This window comes from Phocoena sinus, chromosome 2 (assembly GCF_008692025.1).
Source record: "Phocoena sinus isolate mPhoSin1 chromosome 2, mPhoSin1.pri, whole genome shotgun sequence".
NCBI lineage: Eukaryota > Metazoa > Chordata > Mammalia > Artiodactyla > Phocoenidae > Phocoena > Phocoena sinus.
Genome location: NC_045764.1, coordinates 34,870,436 through 34,892,265, shown reverse-complemented (window position 1 = coordinate 34,892,265; position 21,830 = coordinate 34,870,436). Strand labels below are relative to the sequence as shown.

At 39.6% G+C, this 21,830-nt stretch overlaps 1 protein-coding gene across 1 annotated transcript in view; it reads left to right on the top strand.

Annotated features, from left to right (window-relative positions):
• The window catches only part of EFL1 (elongation factor like GTPase 1), a 133,781-nt gene that overhangs the window by 101,863 nt on the left and 10,088 nt on the right, over positions 1-21,830 (top strand). Inside the window, exons 17-19 of the mRNA XM_032623746.1 lie at positions 1,249-1,396; positions 5,438-6,420; positions 16,514-16,698. Coding sequence (XP_032479637.1) covers positions 1,249-1,396; positions 5,438-6,420; positions 16,514-16,698 — 1,316 coding nt within the window. The remainder of the gene's footprint in view (positions 1-1,248; positions 1,397-5,437; positions 6,421-16,513; positions 16,699-21,830) is intronic.

The window sequence follows — 21,830 nt, the reverse complement described above, 5'->3', positions numbered from 1 at the left end:
TAGTTAATGGGTTCATATATGTAAAGTGCTTATCTGGCACACTTAGCACTATAAAGTGTTAGTTATCATTAAGAAAAGCTTATTTAAAGAATAAACAGATATGGAATAGATATGGGTAGTCAACTTGGGTAGAATATGTTGAAAAACCACTGATTGCAGAAAGCTCCCGTGGTTTGGTTTGTTTGGCATGTTGAAAACCAAGCATTGAGGAATTAACTGAGTCCTTCCTTCAGACATAGAAGTGAAACAAGACTGCGTAACAATGCCTTCAAAGCCAATGTCTCTGCTAAAGTAGTAACAGGAGAATTCCTGTGACCTGCCTTGAGTGAATAGTGGCCACCACGCATATGAAAGGTGTGAAAAAGCAGCAGCAGAACTCAAGATGTGGATCCAAATCCCTACCTGTACCCCAAGAACTGTAGGGAACAAGCAATTAGATACTGAAAGCACCAGCAGAGTGGAATGCAGAAGGTACCCATAGCTCACGGGATAAAGTGGCTGCTTAGTGTATCCCGCCTGTCACCCAAAGGGCAGCTTTATTCTAAAATCCACAGTTCTGTCAAGCAGTTTCATAAATAATTATTATTTATTTAATTTTTTGCGGTACGCGGGCCTCTTACTGTTGTGGCCTCTCCCGTTGCAGAGCACAGGCTCCGGACATGCAGGCTCAGCGGCCATGGCTCACGGCCCTAGCCGCTCTGCAGCGTGTGGGATCTTCCTGGACCGGGGCACGAACCCGTGTCCCCTGCATCGGCAGGCGGACTCTCAACCACTGTGCCACCAGGGAAACCCAATAATTAATTTTAAATATGAGCTTCTGGTACAGTTTCTTGAATTGAGTATCATATTGAATGCTTCCTTTGCTTATTTGTTGCTTTTATAGTTTTATAGGTACTGTTTGGGAAGAGTTCTGTTACATTTCTAGATATATATACATGTGTAATACATTTAGGTGGATTTACAAGTGTAACGATGGTAGTTTATATTTGCTGAGTGTTTGAAGAAGTGGCATAGATCAGCTTTGGGAGTCTCAGTGATATGTGACACGTGTCTCGTGAGCTATCTGTACAGGTAAATTACTAGAGGGTAGTTTTCTTCACATTGCTATATTATTTGGAAGAACAATAAACCATTATTTTAAGAGTTTATTTCATTATACTTTTCCCTTCAGTTTTCTCACAGGTGTTATCTTTAGATTATATTAGTCCTTATCTTGTATTTAATCAGTATTTCATTTTGTTAACCTAGGTGAAATGCCTCAGCTCGTCAGAGGAATGAAACTGTTAAACCAAGCTGATCCCTGTGTCCAGATTTTAATTCAGGAAACGGGAGAGCACGTTTTAGTCACAGCAGGGGAAGTTCACCTTCAGCGATGCCTGGATGACTTAAAAGAAAGGTTAGGTGATAACAGAGATGAAGAAATGATAGCCCCAAAATCGGTGGGATGCTTTAGCGTTTCCTAAACCCATTGAACTTACGCTGTGGTTTGTCTTTGGAGAAAAATTAAGTGCCCTCAACTTAAACATGAACTGTTATTGTGTTACTGGATCATAGATTTAATTTTTAATAACTGACAAATAGTATTCACTGCTATACTTGCATGATTTTGCATTTTTAGTTTAGTTTAGTTTAGTTTAGTGTGCCAGATAAGCACTTTACATTTTGCATTTTAGTTTATTTATTTTAGATAATAAAGTAATAATATTTTATTATCATAAAATATTTTCATTTTACTTTAAGCATATACACACACAGCATATCAGGGCAACAAAACAAAATTGTATTTTGTAAACATAGGCTGTAATTAGGATAGACTTCCTTTCCTTATTGATGTGGTCTCTACAGTGTAAACCTTCGGTAAATCTTTATATTTCTCTATCATGGTGATACATAAGTGTCATAAAATAGGCATCCCAAATAACTTTTTGTAAATTATGTTTTTCCTCTTTATTCCAAAGGTAATATATGTTTATTGTAGCAATTAGGGAAATACAGAAGAATAAAAAGAATCATTCAGTTACCATGCAGAGATAACTATGACCGTTACACTTGGGTCCATAAATCCCTAGTCTGTTCTATGTGTATTCAAATACCTACAGATACCTATACACAGCTCTGATTATTTGGTTAAGATAAACTTCTGGAAGTATAATTGCTGATTCAAAAGGTGGCATATTATATTACTGGCATATTTTTTAGGCTTATGATCCATATTATCCTTAAGAAAGGCTGTTCCAGTTTACACTGAAACTAGCAAGATGTATTTGAAAGTGTCTCTTTTCCCAAACTTTTGCCAGCCTTGTATATCATAATTTTTAAAAATTTCACCAACCTGGAAGACGAATAAAAGGTGTGCATTGTTAATATACACTTTCTGTGCTTAGTAATGATACTGAAACGTTTTTTTTTTAATTAATTTATTTATTTTTAGCTGTGTTGGGTCTTTGTTGCCGCGCGCAGGCTTTCTCTAGTTGCGGCGAGCGGGGGCTACTCTTCGTTGCGGTGCACAGGCTTCTCATTGCGGTGGCTTCTCTTCTTGTGGAGCACGGGCTCTAGGTGCATGGGCTTCAGTAGTTGCGGCACGCAGGCTCATTAGTTGTGGCTCACAGGCTCTAGAGCACAGTCTCAGTAGTTGTGGCGCACGGCCTTAGTTGCTCCGCGGCATGTGGGATCTTCGTGGACCGGGGCTCAAACCCGTGTCCCCTGCATTGGCAGGCGGATTCTTAACCACTGCGCCACCAGGGAAGTCCCTGAAACATTTTTTACTTTGTTTATTGGCCATTTGTTTTTCTTTGATGAATCACCCTGTAATGGCCTTCCTTCCTTTTATTTTTCAATTTTCTGGGACTTTAATAACCATAATTATAATTATAGCTAAAATAATAATTATAAAGAATCAACATGATTACATACTAAATACTACATGTTAGTCACTGTGTTGAACTCTGTGTGTCTCATTTAATCCTTAAAGCAACCTAGTAAAATTGGTAGTGGTGGTGGTAGTAGTAGTAATTGTTGTTGTAGTACGGTACTACTCTACTGCTACTACTAATAGTACAGTAGAATAAGAAGAGCTGCTCCTGCAGCACCATCCATTTGGGTTTCTTTAAATGTTTTTATAGCCATAATTAGTGCAAAATTGGAAGGTAGGTTTCTCCATCTCTTTCATGTTGTCACCATTTTCTTAGAATTTCTGAAGGTATAATTACAATGTTGATTAGAGAATAATCCTAATTGGATAAATCATAAGGCCTCATGTATTTTAAAATAGTAACTTAATTCTCAGGGGTTTTTTCTTAACAGTATTGAAATGGTATGTTATTTTTTGGAGTTTTTGAGCTAACTTATTTTTTCTCTTTTCACACTCTTTGCTACCAAATTAAAATTCAATGTTAAATAACCTTACGTTTCTCAGGCCATTAACTCCTCTTTAAAAATAATGCTTTATGGTACTTAGAATTATATTTCAAGTAAAATTCCCCCTTTAAATCTAAAACTGATTTTAATTGAATTACTTATTTGTGGTTGAAATTTTTTAAAGTGACAGCATCAGATGGTGGCAAGGATGTAGAGCAAAGATGTAGGAATTTACCTACACAGCGAGTGGGAGCGTGAGTTGGTACAACTACTTTGGAATGTAGTTTGGGTATTATCTACTAAGGTAGGAGATAATTATTTCCTATGGCTTGGCAAATCTATTCCCATTTCTATTCTATATATACTTAACACAAAGCTGGACAAATGTGCATCAATAATATTCATAGCAACAAAAATTTTAATAGACCAAAACTGGAAAAAACTCAAAATAAAGTGCATAAACAAATAAATTACGGTAAATCCATACCATGGAATTTTATAGAATAATCTCAGTGAACAAGCTAACTACGCAAACATGGATGAATTTCACAACATAATATTGAGCAAAAGAAGACAATTGAAGAAAAAAATGTTTGATTCTATTCATATAAAGTCCAAAAAGCAGGCCAAACTGAACTATATACAGTATGGGGGTTTTATGTTTAGGTGATAAAAAAAATAATTTAAGGGCTTCCCTGGTGGCGCAGTGGTTGAGAGTCTGCCTGCTGATGCAGGGGACACGGGTTCGTGCCCCGGTCTGGGAAGATCCCACATGCCGCAGAGCGGCTGGGCCCGTGTGCCATGGCCGCTGAGCCTGCGCGTCTGGAGCCTGTGCTCCGCAACGGGAGAGGCCGCAGCGGTGAGAGGCCCATGTACCACAAAAAAAAAAAAAAAAAAAAAATTAAATGAAATTAAAACTTTGTTTCCCCAGTTGCACTAGCCACATATCAAGTACTCTGTAATCATAGTACAGATAGAGAACATTTCCATTATTTCAGAAAGATCTTTTGGAGAGTGCTACTCTAGACAGACTCCTAGGTCTTGCCAGCCTCACCATGAACCTCATTAAAGCCAAATCCACTGTCAGGATTTTTTTTTTTTTTTTTTTTTATCTCTTAAGAGTTATAATCATTGAGCTTTTCTTCGCCAGATTCTTAAAGTGGCAGATAATATTTTAAAGAATTCATGTAAAACCTTATTAAAACATTTATTCTCCACTCAAAACATTCTTTTTAAAAAATATTTTAATGCCTATTTTACTTTATTATTTTTTTTTTTACATCTTTATTGGAGTATAATTGCTTTACAATGGTGTGTTAGTTTCTGCTTTATAACAAAGTGAATCAGTTATACATATACATATGTTCCCATATCTCCACCCTCTTGCGTCTCCCTCCCTCCCACCCTCCCTATCCCACCCCTCTAGGTGGTCACAAAGCACCGAGTTGATCTCCCTGTGCTATGCAGCTGCTTCCCACTAGGTATCTATTTTACGTTTGGTAGTGTATATATGTCCATGCCACTCTCTCACTTTGTCACAGCTTACCCTTCCCCCTCCCCATATCCTCAAGTCCATTCTCTAGTAGGTCTGTGTCTTTACTCCTGTCTTACCCCTAGGTTCTTCATGACATTACTTTTTTCTTAGATTCCATATATATGTGTTAGCATACAGTATTTGTCTTTTTCTTTCTGACTTACTTCACTCTGCGTGACAGACTCTAGGTCCATCCACCTCACTACAAATAACTCAATTTCATTTCTTTTTATGGCTGAGTAATATTCCATTGTAAAACATTCTTATCTAAATACATGGTTTATTTATTTTGAGAATGAACAAAGCAGTGAGATTCTAGTATATGCAAAGAACTCCCTGAAGGTCTGTTCCCATTAGAGGTGGTCTTTTGAATCTGAAATGAAAGTGGTTTTTGAATTCTGATATAACGTAAATTACCAATATTTCCTAGTAAAATAATTTTTATATTTCTATGTTTTTGCAGAATATTCATTATGTAACATTTCTACATGGGCGTTTTGATGCCAATTTGATTATAACCTTGTGTTATTTCTCTTGACTCTGTAGGTTTGCAAAGATTCAAATCAGTGTATCTGAACCCATTATTCCATTCAGAGAAACAATCACAAAACCCCCCAAAGTTGACATGGTCAATGAAGAAATAGGCAAACAACAAAAAGTTGCAGTCATACACCAAACAAAAGAAGATCAAAACAGAATCCCTGAAGGAATCCAAGTTTACTCTGGTGGGCTAATCACCATGACAACCCCCAATAAACTTGCCACACTCAGTGTTCGAGCCATGCCCCTTCCAGAAGAAGTCACTCAGATTCTGGAAGAAAATAGTGATGTGATTCGTTCTATGGAGCAGTTGATATCCTCTTTGAATGAGGGTAAAAACACTCAGATGATTCACCAGAAGACCCAAGAGAAAATTTGGGAATTCAAAGGAAAACTAGAGCAACATCTAACAGGGAGAAAATGGAGGAACACTGTTGACCAAATCTGGTCGTTTGGCCCAAGAAAATGTGGGCCCAACATATTAGTAAATAAAAGTAAAGATTTTCAGAATTCAGTATGGACAGGCCCAGATGGCAAAGCATCAAAAGAAGCCAGTAGATACCGAGATTTGGGCAATAGCATCGTGAGTGGCTTCCAGCTAGCAACCCTCTCTGGCCCCATGTGTGAGGAGCCTCTCATGGGTGTCTGTTTTGTTCTGGAAAAATGGGACCTAAGTAAATTTGAAGACCAAACAGCAAGTGATAAGCAGAATCAAGAACAAAGTGATCTGGTAAAAGAGGGACAGGGGGAAGGTGAAACCTGTTCTGGTAGAGATGAACACCAAGACCTACAAGGTGGCTGCTCCGAGCCCTTTGAGAAGAGGGCTTCCCAGAAAGGAGAGTCTTCACTCACCGACTGCTATGGACCCTTCTCAGGACAGCTCATTGCCACCATGAAGGAAGCCTGTCGCTATGCACTGCAAGTGAAACCTCAGCGTCTGATGGCAGCAATGTACACGTGTGACATCATGGCCACCAGTGATGTTCTCGGTAAGGCAAGAAAGGTAAAGACTGAGAAATACCATGAATAACAGTGGAAGTCTCTCAGATCAGAAAGCTTAAACTCATTTAATATTTTTTTTTTTGCAGAAGCTACCTTATCATATGATTTTTAGGAACTAAGATCTTAGAAAGTCAGAGGCCTTAAATATTAAAATCTTGGGGGCAAGGGAGCGGAAGTTTTGCCAACTTAGGATATTTTGTTTTGCAAAAATAGAAAGACTTTTCTGCAACAGAAGGTCTGGTAAATGAGGTTTAAACTTCTCATATATTTTACCATCCAAACCCGTGCAGTAGTTTTTCACAAGGGAATAACCATATCAGTCTGGGTAACCAAAGTCGTGATAGCCATCAGAGAATAAGGTGACATTCTCATACTCCTAACACAAAGGGCTTCTGTGAATTCTGGGTGTCTTCTGAAGAAGAAAATTATTTGGGACTTTATCCACTGCTAACTATTATATCAGATCCTACTGCTGATTTTTCTCTCTTTGGGAGAAGAACCTTTAAGATCTCAGGAGACATTGAACCCTGGCACTTGGTAGCTGTTTTGACTTTTGACAGATTGTACTTCAGTGAGACTTATTTTCTTCACCTCTGAAAAAGAAGGTAATAATTCATTGGAGGTTGTGAAGAGTAGCATGAGAACACAAATATGGGACCTGGAACCATGCCTGGCCACACGGTAGTTCTCTTTACCCTCTTGAGATTGTGGAACTGCTTCAGCGGTGAGGAGGTTATAGAAGGGGGAATTGAGCACTGGATGAGCGAGTGGACCAAATTGTTGTGTTTTCTCGAGCTCTGAGGTCCTTTGAATCAGTATGTGGTTCCTTTACATTCTGTTTGGTAAAGTTCTTTTGCCAATTAATTCCTAAAAGCATAAATCTAAATTGTTGGGGGTTTTCTTCCCCAAAAAGAAATTTAGGCTTGCATCACAGTAAGGTTCCTGTGAGAGGAACGGAGCACCCATAGCAGCATTTCAAAAACAGTTGAGTTAAACACAGGTACATAGGTTTGGTTATTCTGGGACGGCTTAAAGCCAGTATGTGCTGTGAGTCAGATCTGCAGATACGGCCTGGAATATGTGGTGTTTCTCAACCTTACTTGAATACAGCATCCTATTAACATCTCACGGAATCCGTAGCTTAGTTCGAGGAACACCGATCTAGACCATTCCCGGGTGTTCTTCACATTTCCATTGAGAACCTTCTTAATTTAAGAAGGCAGAGGTAGAATTAGAATCAAGCAGTCTTAATTCCTTCAAAAAAAAAACTCAGAAGTCTTCTCCAGTCTTTCCTACGCTGACAGATCCTTATGCCACCTCTGTTTGAATACTTCTGTTGATGGGCAGCTCACAGCCAGTTCCGGGATTAAACTGTCTTTCTCATATTGAGCAAAAAAGTCTTGTCTCCTGCTAGTTTCTCACCATTCATACCACCATTCGTCCCTCTTACATGCAGTAGCACTTCATATATTTGAGGAGAGCATTCGTTTTCTAGCTTTATATGTAGGGGAAAACTCTCCACATCCTTCAGCTGGTTTTCAGGATATGATTTTTTTTAATCCTTCAATTGTTCCAGTTGCTGTCCTTTGGACATACTTCCTTCGGTCAGCCTCCCTCTTAAATAAAGCAGCCATAAACAGCACCCCAGATACCATCTCACCCGTACAGACACAGACACACTGCTACCTCCCGCATGCGGTACAGCATTCTTCTTTTAATGCAGTTCAGCAGTTGCATCTTGTCATTCACTTGTGAGAAGTCAGGATCAACCTCATTTTTATTTTTTTAAATAAGTTTGTCTTTCTATTTTGTTCCCCCAAAAGCTGGATTTAAATCTTAGTGACTGAAATTATGTAGAACTCCTATATTTGCATATGAGTAAACTGAGTCTATACAATTAATTTCTTACCTTAGGTTTTGTGTGTGTGTGTGTGTGTGTGTGTGTGTGTGTGTAAAATACATAATAAGCATTACAACAATAGTGAAGAAAGTTTTGGGTTTTTAATGCCAAGAAAAAGAAGTCTCAACACCATAATTTTTTTTTTTTTTTTTGGCTGCGTTGGGTCTTCGTTGCTGTGCACGGGCTTTCTCTAGTTGCTGCGAGCAGGAGCTACTCTTCATTGCTGTGTGCCGGCTTCTCATTGCGGTTGTGGGGCACAGGTTCTAGGCACGTGGGCTTCAGTAGTTGTGGCACGTGGTCTCAGTAGTTGTGGCACATGGGCTTATTTAGTTGCTCCATGGCATGTGGGATCTTCCTGGACCAGGACTCAAACCCGTGTCCCCTGCATTGGCAGGCAGATTCTTAACCGCTGCGCCACCAGGGAAGTCCCTCAACACCATAATCTTCACACATTGATTCATTTTTTTATTTTTTTTCATGTGTCCTTTTCTTGTCTGGTGAGAAGTGAAACTCAATAAGTAGTGAATTGAATGTTGCGATGAAGTTGAGGTCCTTTGTGTATATAGCATTCCCCTGATTATCAACTTACCAACCATCTTATAAGAAGAAATAAGCTTAGGTTGATAGGATTTTGTGTTAGAAAGTCCGTGTCATCTCCAAAGGTTTACCTCATGCTTCTATAAATATATACAAATCTTTATAATGTTTTCTTAAAATTCTGTAGGAAATTAGTGTATGGCTTTCTAGTCTGTAGTTTATGGAAACCAGTGCTTTTATCCTTAAAAAAGTTCATTTATCATTTGCCTTTTACCTGTAGTTTGGCAGTTACCCTGCTATCCACAAGTTCTCAAAAGGGCAAATTTCTCTAGGGCCATGAGATAGAATTCTGGTCTTGGAGACTTGAACTCGTTTAAGAAGGCCAGTTACTTGCTTATCAACTGCTCGGCTATCTTGAACTTCAGCATTCTTCTATCATGTTTGTTCTACTTGCTGTAGTTTCTTCCTCATTCTCCTCACTGAAGAGAATGGAGGTAACATAGGTGTTGAGAACCAACCCTGGACTTCTTGCTGTCCTGTATTAATGTTACACTGGCCTCTTCAAGTTGTAGCTGTGACCCTTTTTGTTGTCTTTAACTCTGTTACTTGGTAGGCTCGCCTTACTCTAGTTTTCAACATCCAGGACATACTACGATCCTCCCTTAGTTGTTTGCTATCTTCTTCTTCTGTCTACTGTGCCTGTCCTCTTAAAATAGGAGTCAGAAGGTACAACAGAGTGCCTTCCATCACCCAACAGATTTATTTTGGAGCTATTTATTTTGGGTGGGGAGGATCTCTCCTCCTTTTTTCTCATTGGGATCATTCATGATTGATATTTTCAGACTCTTGTTACTCCCCAAAGGAATTTTATCATAGGGTTTGTTATAAGCCTGTTTGGTTTTTCTTTTCCTTTATGTGTTTGAAATGAGCCTTTCCAAAGTCTAGGGTCCATGTAGATCTATCTATGCCTGTCTTTCCCTCCCTTATTCCCAGCATAATAGGAACACATATTTCCTCCCCAAATGGCCATCTCTCCTTACATAATCCATTTGGAGCGGCATTTGTCCTTTCTGAGAAGACAGCTTTTCAGCACAACACACGAAGCTAGGTTCAGCTGTTGGCATTTATTGGAAATTCCCAGCAGACTGTTGAGTCACCTTTGTTGAGTCAGTCCTCTGTGTCCATTTTTCCATCTGTGTTAGGAAGTCACCACTAGGACCGGACCCTGCATGTGACCAGGCAGTCCCTTGAATATCACTTGTCATCCGGCACTTTGATCTTCATCCTGGTACTTTTCACCTGGCCAGCTGAGTCAGTTCTGGCACTTTCTAGGAATAGATGCTTATCTTAGCCTTCAGGGTTATATGCCCTCTTCTCCCTTAGGAGCAGAATATGTCTTTGCCTTGCCTTATCCAGGTACAAATCTCAACCTTTTATATGTGGATTGGTTAGTACAGGTGACCCTTGAACAACACGGGGCTTAGGGGTGCTGACTGACCACACAGTTGAAAATCTGTATATTACTTTACAGTTGGCCCTCCCTATACATGGGTCCACATCAGTAGATTCAGCTGCGAATTTTGTAGTACTATAGTATGTACTTAGAAAAATCCACTTATAAGTGGACCCACACCCACCCAACACAGACCTGTGTTGTTCAAGGGTCCACTGTACACAGTCTGTACCAGTGTCGCTGGTCAGCCTTCTTAATACATTTCTCAGAGATCAACTGGCTACCACACCCACTGCCTTACAAAGAAGCTGTGTTTAGATTTGATCTGGAATTTTTTTTAGTCCCGAATTGGTTTGAGGCCTTCTTGCTTAGACTAGAGAATCTCCTCCTAAGCCTGTTTTCTCTTGTTTTGAGGGATTCTTTGATAATGGTGACCAGTTTTTAGTATCCAAGGTCTATCAGGATACTCAGCTCTTCACTTGTGTTTTCCTTTTTCTTTCTAAATCACCACCTTCACCTGGAAAAAGAAATGAAGAGACCTCTATGTTCCTGAGGCTTTTTGCTTCCTCCCTGGATATTCAGAGATCTTCCAGGAAAACTTCAGACTGCTGCTGGTTCCTTTAATTCTCCAAGAATTGGCACCAGACAAATAAAAGGACAAGTCAGGTCTTTTTTATTTAGTAAGATGAGTTAGTCTCTTTTTAAAACTCTTTTCTACACAGATTTTTAAAATAAGGAATCCTTTTATAAATGTATAGAATTGCTTATGGTCAAAATGGGAAATTTTGCAGAAAAAATAATCATCTTAAAATTGTTTTGTCTGGGGAAATAATCCCAAGAAAATGACCTCCTTTACTTGTAAAACCTGCTTTCCTAACTGTGGTTTTATTATCATTCTTTACCCATGAAAACTGCCTTTTATGAGCTTGAACGGACATAAGACTTGGTCTGTGTTTTTAATTGATCATCATGTGACTAGTAAATTGTCTCTTTTCATATTTCTTCTAACCTGTTGACGTCTTTCATTCTTGCTCTCCATTGTTTTTACCTTTGGCAGTAGCTTCACATATAAAATATAACGTCTTCTGTTACTGTTAGTTTTACTCACATCTACAGTTATTATAGGGCTTCTATTTTATTTGTAGGGATAAATGCTTATATTGTTAAAACATAGGTGTTTTAATGTATCAGAAACATTCTTAGTAAGTATTACTGTCTACTTTTAAAAACCTATTCTTATTTCGTACTTGGAGTTCTTTTTATATTTCACCAGCATTTCATTAATTCAACAAAAATTTATTGAGCTATATATGCCAGCACTACGTTAAGCATGGTTCCCGCTCTGAGAAATAAGTTAAGGTGACAAAGCTTAAGTATGTAAAACAATTAGTAAAATACAATTGAATTTAGTGAATAAATATGGGTTTTTAGTGAAATTTTATGAGAAATTTGGATTAGCAAAATTCAAAACAGGGTAAATCTTTTGAAAGTGATTGTACTTTGAAATGGGCTTTGATGATGGATGGAATAATTTTGAGTTCATCAACGAGGTATTAAATTGGCTTTCTTTGTACCACAGCACTGAAGACCTCTGTTGAACTTAAAGTAAACTCCTTTCCAGTTGGTTTTATAGACACTGCTATGCAGCATTACCTTTCTAATCCTGGACACTGGTTGGTTGAACCCAACAGTAAAACCTTGCATTTACCCATACTGTGTCTTATTAAATTTGGGTCCTTACCTAGTTATCCTGATTCTGTCAAAGAATTTATTACCTTTGCCAGCTTCGTGTCAACTTTGGATTTGATCACCATGCCTTCTGAATTTTTAAGTGGCTGATTATCATAGTAAGGACACAGAGCTGTGAACAGAGCACTGACAGTTCACTAAGGACATCCTTCCAGGGTGGGAGTGACTTGTTAACATCCATTTCTATCTAATAGCCACCAGCCCACGTTCCCCATTACGTCCACAGCACACTTTATCTCATATTTGGTTGAAGACCACCTGCATCCTGTCGACCACATTTGCTTGATTTAGCAGTCTGCTTGTTCTGTGACAAAAGGAAAAGAGGTTTGTGTGACCTAGTTTATAAGCATAAGAAATGCCCACCGATTTCTTTGTGTGTGTGTGTTTTTAATTGAAGTTATACCGCAAGTGTTACCGACAGTAACAGAAACCACAAGATGAAAGAAAAATCTTCCACCTTGGAAGTCAGCCTATCATTTTTCATTTTCTTTTACCATCTTTGTCCATAAGAGTACATTTTGCATAGCTATTATGCATTATGGTAGAGGCAGTTTGATGTTTTGCTTTTTACATTTATTATTTGTTTTATAAACACACTTCCATTCGGCTACTTAGTATTCATAATTTTCATTTTAACCTCTGCATAATATCCTATCAATTTGATGTGCTGTAAACTTCCCATCATCCCCAAATTGGAAATTCACATTGTTTCCTGTTTGTTTACTATTAGAGAAAACATTGCTGTGGACAGCTGCTTCCTTTCCTAAATTCTGAAAAAAAAATAACATACGTTTAACTGCCAAACTTTCAGCTCTAAAGATGGTAGAATCTGCAGACCAATCTTAACTGCCTATTATGGAAGAAGAAAATGTGTATATAAGAATCTGTAATGCCACAAAAGAACAGATTAGGTTCAGTAAAGCCCAAATGGTGAAGAGATTATTTCGATCTTGGGATCTCACAGAGCACTTTGTGGAACGAGTTGTGTTTGAATGGTCTTTAAATGATGAAAAGGATTTGACTATAAAGCTGGGCTAAGAGTATTCTGAGTTGGAGAAGCTGTGAGCTCAGAGTGGAAAAACCTCAAACGTGTCCTGTGGGCAGTGAGGGGTTTACCTTGGCTTAGAGTGTACAGTCTGTGCTCTGTGCTCTAGGGTCTGGCAGTTTCAGGAGCTGGAGTGGTAGGTTCCTGCCAGGTCATAGAGGGCCTGGAGTACAGGCTGAGACATTTATAGTGTAGTCGTTAAAAGTGGAGCCCTGATCAAAACCAGTCAGGCAATTAACCTTTCTGTTGCCGCTTCTTTCCTGACGGATGCCTCTCCCCTGGTGCCTTGCGTACGGTAGGGCGCACCGTGATCCTCCTTTGAGTGAGTGAGCAAATGCCTGAGGTGTTATGACCAGTTGAAGGGGTATCAGAATATTGTGTCAGGGGCCACATGATCAGAAATCCTCATTGATAGGACTGCATTCATTTCTCAGTGTAACCTCAGCAGTGGAGAAGGGTCCCTGAGTGCATCCAAGCATTGGACACACCTGTCATGAGCGCCAAGTGTATTGGAAGGTTTTGTTATAGCTGGTGTCCATTGTTCAGTGATCCATCACTGTGTCCCAGTTTTAAGATTTAGTTTTAGTGGAATTAAAATGGAATGGCCCAAAATTACATGATTAATTACATTCAGTTCCAATTATAATGATTGATCCAAGCCTGCTGGCATGACCCGTGAAGCAGGGGAGGAGCAGCCAGCCTCTGCAGCAGCAGCCAGGTGGCTCGTCCCTGCTGGCCCAGCTCCTCATAGTCTCTTTGCCCCAATTTACTCATTCTTTCTCTCTCCCCACCCCATTGTTTGGTATTTACTTCCATAAACCACCTTAAAACTTTCCTTAGAGTGAGGTAGAGGAGTAAATAAAGATGACTAGTTCACACATGGTAGTTATTACAGTAAGTTTTTTTTCTCACAAGAATCTCAGGCAAGTCATATATAACCTAGAGGGGATCACTAATAAAGACACTAATTATTCTGCTTTTTTCAAGAGCTTTTCAGACTGTACCTAAAATATGGCTTTCAGTTCTAGAAACTGCTTTCCAAAAGCAATGTAAATAAATTGTAGTCGTTCAAATAGGAAAGCGGTCAGGGTGAAACAGGGAGGGAAGGTCGTGACAGAGAAAGAGGAGGTGTTCAGACTGGAGAAGAGAAGGCTGAATACTGTCTTCAAGTAGCTTAAAGGCTGGTCTGTGGATGAGGGGTTAAACCTGTCCCATAGGACAAAAACTGGGCCTGATGGTTAGAAACTTGGGGCTCAAGAATTGTCTACCAGTCAGCGCCGTCCAAAGATGGAATGGCCTGCCCTGGGAGGAAGTGAGTTTTAGACGTATGCAAGCAGAATCTAAATGACTACTGTGGTAGAACTTGACCCCTGAGTTCCCTTCTAGCCCACTGTTCTGTGATTCTCTGACTCTGAGATTTCTAGTGTGAATGACAGGAGAAATGACTTCAAAATTGAGGAGTGGAGTTGCCTTTTGCAATAGGAAATGTATTGTGTCTTAGACACGTTGAATTTAAAAGGAAGTTGCGCTCCACCGTGGAGATGCCCTGGCAGCCACAGTCCCAGTAAGTGTGAGATTGGAGGTCCATTGAGAGGCCAGGCTTAGAAACAGAGTCCCAGGAATCCCAGACATAAAGTTAATAATTTAAACCACACAAATGAGAAATGAATGGGCTTTCTGAAAGGAAAGTTTGTTTGGAGAAGAGTATTGAGCCTCAAAGAATACTCTTAGGAAGAAGTCATACCCTTAAGAATTATTGTAGTAGACAGTAAGTAGAATGATGGTTGTTAGAAGGCCAGGGGTCAAAGGAAGGTGACACTAAGATTGGAGAGATTTGTCAGAGAGGGTGTTGATCAGTAGCTGCAGAAACCGCAGAGAAATCAGAGAATGAGGATTGAGAAAAAGACATTTAGGATAGGAATATGAAAATTATTGTGAAGTTTCAAGGAAGCAGCTTTAATAGAGCTCGGCAACCGGTAGAGCCTGGGTGTTAAAGAAAGAGCACACAGTGAAGACGCGAGAGGCAGTCCCTTAGGGCTTGTGGGGCAGGAAGAAGGCAAAACTGTGGAGGCCGGCGTGGGAGTGGGGAAGAGGACAACTGTACCTGTCATCACTGGTGGAATTTTTAATTTATTTGTTTTGATGCTAAGCCAAGAGAAGCAGAAGGCCCTGCGGAGTTTTTAAGGCTTTTTAAAATTTTTAAGCCTTGCGACACAGTGGGTTTCCTGGCATTTATTTTCCTTTATCCTACCCAATAACCACCACCAGGGGGAAATCTGAGTCAGAGAGAAAAGTTTGCCCTGTGTCCTCAGTGCCTAGTCTAAAAAATAAAAAATAAGTAAGGTGGGTGGCATCCACACCAGATCACCACCCAGTTTTTTAGGACAGAGGGCAGAGTCCAGAGCTCAGTGTGGTAGTCAGAGGAGACTTGCACTCTGCTTCACTGCAATGTGTAAATTTGTAAGGATAATATATTTATAGATCACTTACGTAATTAAAATTATTTTTTCTAAATGGAAGGTGAAAGTGGGGGCTTTAATGAGTGTACCCATTAGCTAAAGCAAGTTCCTTCCAGTTGTCTGTGACCTCCAGTTTATCTCTGTTCTCTGCAGTCTGTTCTGCTTACTAGCTGAATGGTTAGTCTGAGCGCCCAGAGGCAGTCATAGAGAAGCCAGTTAGAGGGGAAGGGGTCTCCCTCGTGAGTGGAAGAAAGAATTGTGCCTAAAGATGAAATAAAAGTGCTAGCCAAGAGGATTTGCTAGAATTCCTGTGACGTGGCAGTAAAAATTGTTACCAGACATTAAAGATTCCAGACTATCAGTTTTCAGGTAATAAAACCCTTATATTTGTACCACTGAAATAGTATCAGCTTAAAACAAATACAAGCAAGCATATATATGTTGCGGCTTTAATTTTTAGTATAAAAATGTCATTGAGCCAGTTGATTGCTTACTAGTCCCAAATAGCTTGTCATCATGATAATTATTATCACATTAATAATGTCTTGAAATTATTAGAATATTTTAACATTTACAAAGCCCAGTCACACTCATCTCGTTGGATTTCAGACCCAAAGACACCTCGTAGTGAAATTATATCAAAAGGTCCTTTTAAAGTCTCCTGCTTCTCACGCTGTGTTGAGGGGATTGTCCTTGGGTAATGCAGTTTGGGGTGATTTCACCTTTTGTTATCATTTGTTTCTAATTTTTCTATAATTGTCATGCTTTACTGTTTAAATAAACACTTGAAAATTTCCCATGCTTTTGTAAACCAAAATTATTGGGAACAAAGTTAATCATTAGTTGATTGTTACAGGGTACAGGAGTAGTCCCATCTTTGTGTCGCTCAAGACATGTAACTGGTCAATGAATTTAAAAGGTGTATATGGCTTTGCAGGTCGGGTCTATGCGGTCTTGTCAAAGAGAGAAGGTCGAGTGCTACAAGAGGAAATGAAAGAGGGGACGGACATGTTCATCATCAAGGCTGTGCTGCCCGTGGCCGAAAGCTTTGGCTTTGCTGATGAAATTAGGAAGAGGACAAGTGGCCTGGCCAGCCCGCAGCTGATATTTAGCCATTGGGAGGTAAGAATCCAAATCCTCGTTCCTTCCTTTGCATCTACGGATGTGCTTCCTTATAGATGGCGCCAAGAGTAGCAGACGACTTCCCAGGCCATGTGGCCTTCCTCTGGCTCTGCTCAGTCAAATGGACAGGACAAAGCAGATGGCATTTTTTCATCCAGATTGAATGAGCCTTAGGTTATATGCGCTTTGTAATACACACACACATATATGTTCATTTTTTTTTTCATTTGATGTAAAATTTAAGACAGAACATTTAATCCCTTTTTTCCCTCCAAAGGTAATATTGTAGATAAGAAAACCACAGATATTTTGAAAGTGAAACTTTAAGGTATTGTTTCTTCTGGGGTAAAAGTACTTCTAGCATTTAAAGGCAAACAGTTATGCTTCTTACAAGGGACACCTTTAAATTATTACGTGTTACATATTCTTCAGTCCCCATTATAGAGATTCGAGGCTCCTGTGGCTTTCAAGTGTTGTGAAATAAAATGGCTCATCAAAACACTTCATTGTCAGTGTAGGAAACGGTAGGTGAAAGGCAAACCTTATCTGTAATCAGAAATGCAAACTTAACAGGTCCACATTGCTTGGGAGAGAAGACAAGATTGTGAACACATTGTTTTTTAACTTAGGGCAAGAAAATAATAACAAGAAAGGACGGGGAGGTCAGACCGGCCTCTGTGAACAGATCCTGAAAGGAAAGGTAGAAGCTAGCAGCTAAGCAGGAGAGAAGGACATTGGGTTGGAGGGTGCCTGTGTGAGAAGCAGTGAAGAAAAGCTGTAGGGCATGAGCAGAAAGCATTGTGTTATGTTTCAAGACAAAGCCTTAAGGTCAGGAATAGCATTTTTAAACTGCAGGTTGTAAGTTTGAAAGGTGGTTTTAAGAAAGTTCTGTTGTTGTCACTGTTTACAGGGAACCTAAGTAACCACATTATTCTCTTGTACTGTGGAGGTGTATAGTTTAGTGGAAGGAGCATTGACTTTGGTGTTGAGAAGTCCTGGTTTCAAATATTAATTCTGCCACTTATTTGGACAAATTGTGGAACCTCCTTGAGTTTGTTTTGCCCCTAAGATATAAGGTATATGGAATATCTAGCCTAGTGCCTGACACTGGTAGGCCCTCCCTGGCATGAAGATTGTTTTCTTGTCAACATTCTTAGAGTCCGTGTCATGTTCCTTTTGGCTCTCTCTCAGCAGTGTGGCATTGCACTCAACTTCACACAAATCCAGACTTTTTCCTTAAACTATTTATAAACAAAGCTCATGGTTTGGGTTCAGTGCTAAGCTCTTTTTACTCCTTTCGCTTTCTTTAGCCAGCTGGGTCCCTTTTTCTAGAATGCTTCCAACGAGCAGTTTAAATTTAGACAGTATAGAGGAATGGGAATAATTGAGGGAGAACTTTCTCTTTAAAATGAATTCTATAGTCAAGTGAATCTGGCAAAGTAAAGAAAGGTGACACTTCAGCAAAACTAACTTCGGACAGGGCAAATTTGATTTTAGTTGGGCAAGTTCATATCATCTAAATTGATACAAGTGAAGTTGCTAGTCCAAAACACTCAACTGTGCCTGCTTCTCCTTGAAAAGAGAAAGTTACGTTCTTCGTACTTGATAGAACTAAAGTTAATATTGTTCTAATTTAGGTTACATTTTTTTTGGTTGTCAGTACAAACTACATTTTAACACTGATTTACTATGAAATTTTTCTTGCATCTTTTTCTAGAAATAAAATGATGTTTTGATGGTTTTATTGGCCTATATCTGAATAGACGCCATTGCTGTACTTCATTATGTAGAAAACAGTAGCACAAAACATTTAAGTTATTTGTTAATGCCCACACTTATGGGTAGTAATTTCCCACTTATCCAAACCTCTAGCTTTTTGGTTTTGCTTTTTGGCACTCAACTTTTACATAAAAACACAAACCAGTAAGAAGTAGAAGGAATGGATTTATAAAGGCAACTTCTGAAGAACTACGTCTATAGTGTAAATATATTACTGATGTTCCTAATGGTAAACATTAGCGTTATCCCCCACGTGTTTTAGTGACCAGATGTGTGATTACAGGACAGTGCAGCTAAATGATGCTTAGAACTGAAGAGAGACTTATTCCACTTCAAAGCAATGACCTTGAGAAGTGAAACACTTTCTTCATTTGTGCTGCCATTGCTGAAAACTGCCTTCAGAACTTGCAGCTCATGCTTCTGAATATCTTAGAGATGACAAGTCGTCCATCTCATTCAGATGGCCTTGAGAGTAGAAGGACGTGTGCTCACTCCCTCTTGCCAGAGCACTGGAATCACAACTAACTGCTGAACAGTCATTGACAGGAAGGCACTGGAACTCACCAAAAAAGATACCCCACGTCCAAAGACAAAGGAGAAGCCACAATGAGATGGTAGGAAGGGCGCAATCACAATAAGATCAAATCCCGTAACCGCTGGGTGGGTGACTCAAAACTGGAGAACAAATATACCACAGAAGTCCACCCACTGCAGTGAAGGTTCTGAGCCCCACCTCAGGCTTCCCAACCTGGGGGTCCGGCAACGGGAGGAGGAATACCTAGAGAATCAGACTTTGAAGGCTAGCGGGATTTGATTGCAGGACTACGACAGGACTGAGGGAAACAGAGACTCCGATCTTGGAGGGCACACACAAAGTACTGTGCACATCGGGACCCTGGGGAAGGAGTAGCGACCCCATAGGAGACTGAATCAGACGTACCTGCTAGTGTTGGAGGGTCTCCTGCAGAGGCGGGGGTGGCTCTGTCTCACCATGAGGACAAGGACACTAGCAGCAGAAGTTCTGGGAAGTACTCCTTGGCATGAGCCCTCCCAGAGTCCGCCATTAGCCCCACCAAAGAGCCCAGGTAGGCTCCAGTGTTGGGTTGCCTCAGGCCAAACAACCAACAGGGAGGGAACCCAGCCCCACCCATCAGCAGACAAGTGGATTAAAGTTTTACTGAGCTCTGCCCACCAGAGCAACAACCAGCTCTACCCACCACCAGTCCCTCCCATCAGGAAACTTGCACAAGCCTTTTAGATAGCCTCATACGCCAGAGGGCAGACAGCAGAAGGAAGAAGAACTACAATCCAGCCTGTGGAACAAAAACCACATTCACAGAAAGACAAGATGAAAAGGCAGAGGGCTATGTACCAGATGAAGGAACAAGATAAAACCCCCAGAAAAACAACTAAATGAAGTGGAGATAGGCAACCTTCCAGAAGAAGAATTCAGAATAATGATAGTGAAGATGATCCAGGACCTCAGAAAAAGAATGAAGGCAGAGATCGAGAAGATGCAAGAAATGTTTAACAAAGACCTAGAAGAATTAAAGGACAAACAAACAGAGATGGACAATACAATAACTGAAATGAAAAATACAGTAGAAGGAATCAATAGCAGAATAACTGGGGCAGAAGAACCATAAGTGACCTGGAAGATAGAATGGTGGAATTCACTGCCACGGAAGAGAATAAAGAAAAAAGAATGAAGAGAAATGAAGAGAGCCTAAGAGACCTCTGGGACAACATTAAATGGAACAACATTCACATGATAGGGGTCCCAGAAGGAGAAGAGAGAGAGAAAGGACGTGAGAAAATATTTGAAGAGATTATAGTTGAAAACTTCCCTAACATGGGAAGGCAAATAGCCACCCAAGTCCAGGAAGCGCAGAGAGTCCCAGGCAGGATAAACTCAAGGGGAAACACACCAAGACACATAGTAATCAAATTGACAAAAATTAAAGACAAAGAAAAATTATTGAAAGCAACAAGGGAAAAACGACAAATAACATACAAGGGAACTCCCATAAGGTTAACAGGTGATTTCTCAGCAGAAACTCTACAAGCCAGAAGGGAGTGGCATGATATATTTAAAATGGTGAAAGGGAAAAAGCTACAACCAAGATTACTCTACTTATGAAGGATCTCATTCAGATTTGATGGAGAAATCAAAAGCTTTACAGACAAGCAAAAGCTAAGAGAATTCAGCACCACCAAACCAGCTCTACAACAAAGGCTAAAGGAACTTCTCTAAGTTGGAAACACAAGAGAAGAAAAGGACCTACAAAAACAAGCCCATAACAATTAAGAAAATGGTAATAGGAACATACATATTGATGATTACCTTAAATGTGATTAAATGCTCCAACCAAAAGACACAGGCTTGCTGAATGTACACAAAAATAAGACCCATATATATGCTGTCTACAAGAGACCCACTTCAGACCTAGGGACACATACAGACCAAAAATGAAGGGATGGGGAAAGATATTCCATGCAAAAGGAAATCAAAAGAAAGCTGGAGTAGCAATACTCATATCAGGTAAAATAGACTTTAAAATAAAGAATGTTACAAGAGACAAGGAAAGACACCACGTAATGAACAAGGGATCAATCCAAGAAGAAGATATAACAATTATAAATATATATGCACCCAACATAGGAGCACCTCAATACATAAAGAAGCTGCTAACAGCTATAAAAGAGGAAATCAGCAGTAGCATAATAATAGTGGGGGACTTTAACACCTCACTTACACCAATGGACAGATCAACCAGACAGAAATTTCATAAGGAAACACAAGCTTTAAATGACACAATAGACCAGATAGATTTAATTGATATTTATAAGACATTCCATCCAAAAACAGCAGATTACACATTCTTCTCAAGTGCACACAGAACATTCTCCAGGGTAGATCACAGCCTGGGTCACAATGCAAGCCTCAGTAAATTTAAGAAAATTGAAATCATATCAAGCACCTTTTCTGACCACAACGCTATGAGATTAGAAATCAATTACAGGGGGAAAAAACATAAAAAACAAACACATGGAGGCTAAACAATACGTTACTAAATAACCAAGAGATCACTGAAGAAATCAAAGAGGAAATCAGAAAATACCTAGAGACAAGTGACAATGAAGACACAACTATCCAAAACCTATGGGATGCAGCAAAAGCAGTTCTAAGAGGGAAGTTTATAGCAATACAGTCCTACCTCAAGAAACAAGAAAAATCTCAAATAAAAAATCTAACCTTACACCTTAAGGAGCTAGAGAAAGAAGGACAAACAAAACCCAAAGTTAGTAGAAGGAAAGAAATCATAAAGATCAGAACAGAAATAAATGAAATA